The sequence below is a fragment of the Haliaeetus leucocephalus genome, unplaced genomic scaffold (assembly GCF_000737465.1).
Source record: "Haliaeetus leucocephalus isolate CR32 unplaced genomic scaffold, Haliaeetus_leucocephalus-4.0 Scaffold605, whole genome shotgun sequence".
Classification (NCBI taxonomy): domain Eukaryota; kingdom Metazoa; phylum Chordata; class Aves; order Accipitriformes; family Accipitridae; genus Haliaeetus; species Haliaeetus leucocephalus.
In genome coordinates this window covers 3,320,308-3,329,768 of record NW_010973041.1, presented here as the reverse complement: position 1 = coordinate 3,329,768, position 9,461 = coordinate 3,320,308, and the positions used below count along the sequence as shown (strand labels likewise).

The window sequence follows — 9,461 nt, the reverse complement described above, 5'->3', positions numbered from 1 at the left end:
TGAAATTTTAGTATTTTTTCACAACATACAAATAGCTCATGGATCACCCAGGAAATCACAATGGAAGGAAAGCAAGGGATGACTGGGGATAAGAGACTGCTCTCCAGTGTATAAACAGAATAAAACAGTTTAACAGTCAATCAGATCCAGCTTTGCCATGCAACATTGAGGTGTTTTTCGTGTTGCATCAGTAGATGAAAGTACTGGTCCTCACCTGATTTAAATCGATGTTGTTCCATTTAATGCAACAGAGCCATGCATATGTACACTAAACTGAAATTCTGTCTTGAGATTTCTACTGTAAAGAATGAGCCAAATTAAAGGTGAGGTGAATTAAAATTTAATTCTGAACTGAACTATCAAAACTATGGCCAGACATTAAAACCATGTTCCCAATGGTAAAGCTTTTGGATCAGACTCTGACCTCTCTGGCATTACTGTATAGACATTCTTAATGCGATTACTCTAGTTGTAACCTAGACATGAATCTGATGTGATTTATTCTCATATGATGCCTTCAATGAACCCATTTCAGCTCAGCATACATAACTAATCTTTCACTATACACTTCCAGCCATGCCTCAAGATCTGATTCAGTCCACTATTTATTTTAATACTGCTCAGTCAAGTCTATTAAAGCCAGAATTTTCTGACACTATAACGTCTTCAGTTAAAAAAGAAATGCTCCACTGCCTTTTTTAACAAAAAAAATCAGAGAAACTTATTTGCTGCTGCTTTAGACTGTATGTAATGACTACTAAATGCATTCTGTGTCCTGGGATCTTTTGTGATAGATCTAATTTCAGGAGATCTCATCATTATCCCTCTAGTACAAGCTTCACTAACCTTTTATTACACTAAATTTGAATTAGATATTCTGATCTTCCTAACACTACATGTTAACACTACCTGCTAACTACAGTTTAGCTTAAATCCTTTCAATACATGCACAGACTTCAAAAACATTAGAAAACATATAACAAAGGCAACGCCTCCAACTAAGTTTAGATCCCTTACACGCTGAAAATCATGTGTATCTTAAATGTGCCAAGGAATACAAACAGATACAGAAAAAAACCCAACAAACCCAAGGGAAATGTAACAATCCTGTCTTTAAAAAAACTAAGAACTGAAAGAGAGTAATTCAATGTCTCACCAAAAGATACCTGTGGTAAATCCATGCATTAAATCTACCATAGCCTTCTTGATTCTCTGTCCAGTCTTTCAAACACAAAACCATCCTCCCCACAATTTCATTCATGAATTAATTTCTCTGAAGATCTCTGGGTGTAGGTAATTTATGATAATACCACAATATTACTAGAGCATTAGCATCAGCAGTAGCAAAACAAGAAGAATCACCACAGGAATATTAATATATTAGCAGGGTCCTACGGTATAACTGCTGAAGTCATCCTGTGGCTTGCTAAAGAAACTGCTTATCCATAGCAGTCTTTCAGTCTGACACATTATAACAGGTCCTCCCAAGCATCAACATGATTTTTTTTTTTAACAAAATACTTTCTAATCTCAAGAGTATCTAAGAGTTCCTCTGCTGCTTACATCAAACATTCCTGAGCTTCAACATTCTCCATATTCTTTTTCAAATATCCTTGTAATTATGCAGACTAACTTACATAAGGGCATGTCCACTGGCTTTCAAAACTCTGTACACTTCAGTGACCAAATCACTTTCATTCACTTTTAGATTTAGCAATCCTTAAAGATTCCCACAAGAAGATAAGCAAATCTGCCTGCTAAATGCCTTGTAACTTTTGCTTATCTTAATATTCAATCCAGTGTTCAATCACCAGTGAGTTCTCATACTGTGATTACAGGAACTGGTTAAAAGTGCTGGTCAAAAGGAACCACACTAGAGGAAGCCAGCAATACCTAGAAACATGGCACTTTGGTAGTGCATATTCAGGAATGAACCAAGCACTTTCATTTCAAGCCACAGTGCTTATGTAGCACTACCTCAGAACTGTCATCACAAAAGGCTGAGGCTGTTTTGGGCACTTAAAATTAACATGCTGGTGGCTACCTGCAGTCCTGCTACAAGATAGCCCAAAGACTCGATATTCAGGGAAGTACACTGGCCAGACACTGGAAGACACGTTCCAGCATTACACTGGCTGGGGTGGTCCTGAAGATAGGAAGGACATTTTGCTACAAACACAAGTAAATTCAGTCTCCTTGAGAACTTGTCTTCACAGGAGGAGGCTTCAGAACAGAAGTTTTCTTACTCTGAAATGTAAGGAATTCCTCTTCTTTAAAAAAGCATGCTTTCCTTTACGGTTTTCAAAATTCAGGCTGATTCGTCAAGTGATGAAGTAGAAGAAAGATTCTTTGAGCAGCAAACTATCAGAGATTTGGGAGAAAGAGTTGTATATAATTCTTTTTTTGCCATCATAGTGATAGCAACATATGCCCTAGTAGAGTCAAAGCTTGTGTCAACAACAGGGTTATTTTGCTAATAAAATTTAAGACACTCCCCAAACCAATTTGTCCTACCAAAAAAGACATTTGTTTTTAAATCAATAAAATTACATCTTGCTTAGAGCACATAATCTGCAGATCTGTTATCTGGGGATGTAATTATTTTTCACAGTCTTTGCCAACTTAAGCATAAAAGTAAAATTTCTCAGCATAAAGCAAGACTGCCTATTCTGGTAAGATTATGAGAAAATGAAATGCCCTTACCAGATTCTAACCTGCTAATCTGTCCATGTCCTCTGACTGACCAGACTGATTCACTCTTTTTTCAATTAAATACAGTCAAAGCAGCAATGAGCAAACCTTTGCAACTATTTGAAACTGAAATAAACAGTAAACCTTGGCAGGATCACAGTTGATAAAAACACAATTCCTATAAAATGAGTAATACTCAGCATGTCATACTGAGGAAATAAATTCAGAGACATGAAAGACAAACGTGAACACAGACAAGACAACCAAGAAACTGCAAGCTTACATATCTGCAAAAAGGCAAGGAAAATAGTGCTGACTACTTCATCAGCATGAGCATCTTGGTTCAGAGAAGTTTACTGCGAGTTTGCATTACATTGGCATTGTACATCAAAATCTCACATCCAGTTTGCCTTTTCCAAGGAATCAAAGTGCACTACCACCATATGAACTTTCTGTGCAAAATGGGTAGTTATTTTTCTCAGCAGTGTCTCAGCGAAACAACTGATTTCAGATTCCCCGTTGAGATTACCAAGGTCACACAGAAGAATGTCACAGTGATCATCTATGAGTTCCTTCAACAGATCTTCCAACTATTTAGCAAAAATCTTCCTGTTGGTGCTTGGAATACAAGCAAGATTGAGAAATTCCAAAATGGAATTCATCAGCAAATTGAAGAGTTGGAGTTATGTTTGTCAGAAGAGCAATCAAAAGCAAGAAGCAGCTTTCAAACATGGATCCTAAAAAGCACTACATTCAGCGTGAAAAAGTACTTCCAAAGAATCACTGATTTTCTAAAAGACAAGCAATACAGCCACTGTTCTTGGGAAGCAGTCCAAATGGAATTGAGAACATGCCTTATAACTTTTGACAGTCTTATGAAAAAACACACATCATAAAGAGGTAACATCTTCTATTTTTTGATTCTTTGTAAGAATCTGATAATTTTCCCCTTTTGGATAGGTTTTTCATTTCCAAATTTTAATCATTTTGAAATTGATAATTGGGGCTTGTTTTCAAAAAGCATTCAGTGCTGTAAGTTAAATATGTCGAGTACTCAAATGAAGGGGCACTTGTTATCACTGCTTTTGTAGAAGATAAGCTCTTTAAAAAACCAGTGGATATTGCTCCTCTGTATTCTGTCTTTGCACTATAAAAAAGTTCCGTGGTCTTTCCACAGTATATGCCAATTGTTTTACAACCTGAAACTCTTGCATTTGGACTCTGCATAGATTTTACCTCTGCATTACTTCACTAATGTAGAAAAAAGTACAGGATGCAGACATGCATAAGGAATACAGACCTTCCTGGAGTCCTGTATGCTGCAAAGATCTTAATTTACAAAACAGATGAGAAATAAACATGCCTTGCACCTCTTTAAACTCAGAAATAATGATGGGTAGACCTTCTGAGCCAGAGAAGTCAATTGACAGCTTTGATCCCTATTTTGCAAGTAGACTCATCTCTATATCCTATGGGAATACAAAACCCATCTTTCTATATGGCATATTCAGTAACTACAGCATATTCAGTAACTACAGCATGGATTTTTAGGATATGTTGGTTCACAACGCTATATAAAATACGTATCTGTTCTATCTGCTTTTAGTTCATAAGCAGACAAGATTAATCAGAAAATATTTACGATATGGACAGAGATGCAAATAAATTTCTTCCACTCCTCTCCCACCTTTCTTTCCATCATACAGGCAGTGCCAAGCAGTGCTTCAAGCCATCATCTTCATCAGTTTAACTGCTACTCAAGAGATCTTGAATACCCTGGGTCTCAGTACCACTCCCTATATATTAGAAGGCTGGATGAGTTCTGACATGGATTTTTTTTCCCACCTCAGATTTCTAAGCCTATCTGATTCCTAAAATATGTTTATCATAAATGGAACGTGTTGAATTGGAATGTAAGAGGAAAAGAGTTAAAATATTTCTGTGACTATATGGGACTGTGGAAGAAAAAAGTATTCTGAAGAGAAAAAATTCAATGTGCTGTTACCTTTACCTGAGCACAGAATCTCAACGTTTTGCCTGAGAAGCCTGAGGGCTGGAGAGCAACTTTAGTCCCATGTCCTTCCTTTATTTAAATGGAATATATATCTCAAAATCCTTTCCCACTTTGCGGGGGGCGGGGGGGGGGACACACGACTAATTCTGCATGCAGCAATCCTAATGGAATGGTATTATTCCCAGTCCCAGGAGTGCAACAACAGGATACTTACAACTGCCTAATTTTAAACATCTAAATTAGACATTGAGCTAAAGAGATGAGGACCACCCACTTCGCTCTCACACACCTCTATTTTACAGAAACTGGGGAGGAGAGAATGGGTTTCAGACTTCTGAATATAAGCCTACTTTCAATCATCAAGGTAAAGAGCCCAGTTATTAACTGGTTGTAACAAGGGAGCTTAAGATCAATCTGTCACATAGTTAAATTCCCAACAACCTCAATCAATCTCTGGAATCCCTGTTTTGTTAACTGAAACACTTTGCAACTATGTTGACACTATAGTGGCGTTTAATGGCAGCAAAACACGTTCAACCCCTTTTAATGCTGAATTTTTTATTTTTTTTTTAATTTGCTGCTTTTAATGTAAAAATGTGGGGAATTAATATAGCCCAACTTTGGATACCCAACTTGACGAAGTTCCTAAACTGAAGCCCATGAACTTCAGGTTTCCCTATGGGTAATGCATCATGCAAAATGAGGTCAAGTTCTATCTATATACCTATGTCTATGCTGGACATAATTCTCTTTGCTCAAATCTGCACTTGGATTGCAGTCTCTGAAAAGCCGAGAGTCAGCACAGACTTCAGCAGATATGACTGGACACAACCTTACACAGCCTACTAAATTCCTTCAATTAATGGGATTCATGGCATCACAGCATATTTTGGTTAGGTAATGACAGCACCATGAGCAAAAGCCCATCCCTGGGCAGCATGGAAACATTTGCTTCCTTCATCTGCTCTTCTGGGGAGGTACCTTCATGCATCTTAAGCAGATATGCCTATTAACTCATCCATGTTTTACTGTCCATTGTGACTCCCATTTCAAGAGGCAGGGTTTTGGGGTTTTTTTGAAAGGAGGAAATAGAGAGGTTGTAAAGCCATACACTCATTATAAGGTAATAATTTGGGGTGTCCAGGTGAGCTTAACTGACTGATGTCAGCTAAGCATTTATAGGGAACAGGTGTTTAAGAACTGCCTATGCTTTCTTTCTGCACAAAATCTTTGCTTTTACAAGCTAAAGTTAATTATATCTTGTAGAAGAAAAAAAGAAGTTACTGTGGACAACACTATTGTCACATTTCCTGTCTGGAATTCAGGGTTACCCCTCAGTGAGGATACATACACAACTTTCTATTCCTATGAAAAGGGTTGTGCTGAGTGCATGGTCTTCTAATATTTGAAGTCAAATAACTTTAAATCTTGACTTTTTCCCTTACAGGAGTATTTAGAAATTAAGTACTGTGCTTTTCCATGAAAAATTCTAGACTACTGTTGTTACATGTAACTTTTACAATTAACACTTTTGTGACTTTTTATGATTACTGTAACTGGGGACCCAAAGAAACAAAAATAAGTCTACTTGTTCAAGTTTTTTTAGATTGTTGGTTTTAATACCACTGTGGATACACACCACTTCAATGTCTACCTTATCAAGCACTCTACTACCATGTCAGTGGGTAACTCCATACAAGAGCAAAGGGAAAAAAGACACTAAAATAAGAAAGTAAAAATTATATTCTAAGACTCTTAGAATTAGTACAGAGATTCAAAGTCACTTAAAATTTCTTATAAGAAAAAATTTGACTATGTTTCAAGATCCCCTAACTGGACAGTTTCTTGACTATTTTCCTGGGCAAAAGAAGAAAAAGCAGAAGTCCATATTTTTCAGGGAAGCGCCACCTGAAATGTTCACTGCTAGTATTTGTACCATGTTACACTGGTCAATGAAAGGCTGGATCACTTTGAAATACAGACAGTTGTGAGATGGAAAAGACAAACTGCAGATCTCCCAAGATTTAGAGCTGGAATAAGGAATGCATCACCAAAGGATGAGAAATAAAATGGAACTTCATTTCTTACAGCCCTCAGCCACACTTCCCTGGTTTCAGCACAGTGAGAGGACCACCCAGTCAAGGGCTGGTGTCAAGACTCCCCAAGCTATTTTAAATGCTTCAGCACTCCCTCTAGTCCCTGATTTAAAGGCTGCACTCATCTATCTCCTAGCATTTGTTTTAAAAATTCAGAGCTGCATAATTATGATAGATATATTTTAATTTTTTTGTACTCCCAAATGGTAATAAGTGTAAAATTACAAAAATCCAAAACCAATGCTCGCTTCAGTGGGGAAAGACTTGTTTTTGAGACAGGAAAGTTCTCTACCAAATACCTGTATATACTGCACGTTACTAGCGACAGAATTTGCTACAGTCTTTCTGGATTAGAAACCAGCATCTTTTGACAGAGGGTTTGTTCAATTTTCACACAAAACCAGAAAATCCTTTTTTTTCTGATTGTATTGGTGCGGTAAGGAAACACCCTCGACAGGCAAAGCGGCAGACGTTTTAAATTAAATCTGAACACACATTTCCTATATCAAACAGATCTTGGAAAGTCTTGACTGAAGAGCCCCCTGCTCTTAAAAGTGTCTTCACATGAAGCTATTTGATTAGCCTAAGTCCCTTTTTATCTTTTTGGGGTAAATCAAACTAAAGTTATGGTTCACAAGACAGGATGACCCAATTTTACACCCTCTCTTTCTCCCTTCCCCACTTTTCAATTCCACATTCTTGTTCTGATCTAACACTTGTTGAACCTTTTCCTGAGCTCACCAGACCAACAGGAAATTATCAAAAAAACCCAAACAAACAAAATCCATACTTTTGTTCCAAGGGAAAGATTTGAAGTAGGGAAGAACACCCACTGCATATAAGAACCAGCACAAAAGAGAAAGGGGAGTGTGGCAGCAAGACTGCATAACAAACACAGAAGAACAGTGAGTAAAACCTCCTCTTCTGTTATCTGGTCCAAACTCCTTTAAAAGAGCCTCTCAGTTACTTTTGTGTATGACTGACTACTAGATCTTCAGCCATACCCGCAGTGCACTTGTAAGCCTTCTTCCTTTAATATACTAACATGCTAATTACCTATCACCAAAGAAGCTTACTGCAGTAGTAAGCTGATAATTTCTCTGGAAGTAAATTTAATTGTACAGTAGTTAGTATTAAAATTCCAGTTATATCTTACTCATTCCAGCTTTCTGTCTCCATCTTACCTGCACAGGCCTAAGTCCCTGGCTCAGAAAAAGCTCAGGAGACTGATACCTGTCAACGGTACTACGGAAGCACCTAATCCTGAGATAATATCCTAAAACAAAAAACGAAAATAACATTGTGTTTTGTCTATAAACTATTCCATCTGAGATGTCAGTTTACCTGACTCGTGATAAATACTGAATATTAAACAAAGAACAGTACCATGTTTTTCCTGTAATATTTTTAACAATTGCTATTCCAAATGACTCTGTGATCCATGTTCCCAGGGCCCTTGGCCCTCTCTGCTTCTCATAGTTTCTGTTCCAGAACAGAAGTACCTTCCTCAAGGATCTCAAATGACGCCAAGTACTTTGCTGGCAGTTGATAAAGAAACATTTATCATGAGAGAAATATCAGCAAAGGATCTGAAGTGATTTGGTCCAGTCCCAAGTTTCACATCACTCACTAATGTGCTCTAAGCAGCACCAGCTACTACACCAACACTGTGGCAAACAGCATTAAATCACCATTCCAAGCTGCGTGATGCAAAACAACATCACACTATTCTTCATCCATCTCCTTTAGCTCTATAGTACTTTCTGGAACTCAGTATTGTTTGCCTGTACCCCGTCCACCCTGTGTTCGTCTTCTTTCTACCCTACCCCCGTCTTTGACATGGGCATACAGTCTGTTACAGAAGAACAGTTTCCTCCTTTTTTTGTCCCAGGAATGCTCTTTTCTCTACCGCACAGAGTGGAGAAGCAAAACTATCACAAATGTTGGTCCACTCAGAAGAGTCTGCAAATCTTAGAATGTAACATGCTTTGCTATGGTGGAAGAGAGGGAAACAGGGTCTCCATCTACCTACTGCAGAGCATCTAGCCCATAAACTCTCCAGTCTGAGAAGAATGTCTGGAAGATTTTCTCATGAGTATCCCTCACATACAGATCATATCTGTGTGTAAAAAACACAATTAAATGGCTTGGAGAATAGAAACAATCCTGTTGTCTATATAAGAAATCACTTCAATCTAAGCAGGGGTGGGAAAGATCTTCAACCACCCTTTATCCTTCTGATAATCATACAGGTAACCTGTTCTTGCTCTAACTCGGTTTAGGACACACCCCTGCATCAATCAGAACATCTTGTTTATGAGAGCTGCCCACAGACAGCCCCAGAACAGGCTGATCTGATCATCAAGTGGGAGCAAGAAGGCCTTTACATCTTCAAACGCCAGCTGGCAGCAGTCTTGCCAGAAGACAGACAGATGATCTGCAGGGTCAATCAGCTGCAAGCAGGACTCTCCAGGAGACCCTGCCAATGAGGACCACTCTGTGCCTGCATTGCAGGTATTCTCTTTTAAGCCAACAGTGGGTACCTCTAGGGTTTGCTGCTCCTTGCACCAGCAATTACTCACTTCTCCATAACAAGCCCTGGGTCAGCCTCTGAGACCAGCTGTCAGGTTGTCACATCATGATGCTGCAAAGACTTGCGG

General features: G+C 38.3%; 1 protein-coding gene across 1 annotated transcript; it reads left to right on the top strand.

Moving 5' to 3' along the window:
- The first annotated feature begins 3,152 nt into the window (after window positions 1-3,152).
- On the top strand, window positions 3,153-5,043 carry LOC104838436 (interferon omega-1-like). The gene is made up of 2 exons (XM_010578173.1): window positions 3,153-3,541; window positions 4,980-5,043. The coding sequence occupies exons 1-2, from the start codon at window positions 3,153-3,155 to the stop codon at window positions 5,041-5,043; spliced, it is 453 nt and encodes a 150-aa protein (XP_010576475.1).
- Window positions 5,044-9,461: the final 4,418 nt, after the last annotated feature.

Coding starts and splice junctions, on each gene's coding strand:
- LOC104838436 (XM_010578173.1), top strand. CDS start 3,153: ATGGGTAGTTATTTTTCTCAGCAGTGTCTCAGCGAAACAACTGATTTC. Junction 3,542..4,979: donor GTCCAAATGGAATTGAGAAC/ATGCCTTATAAC, acceptor AGGACCACCCAC/TTCGCTCTCACACACCTCTA.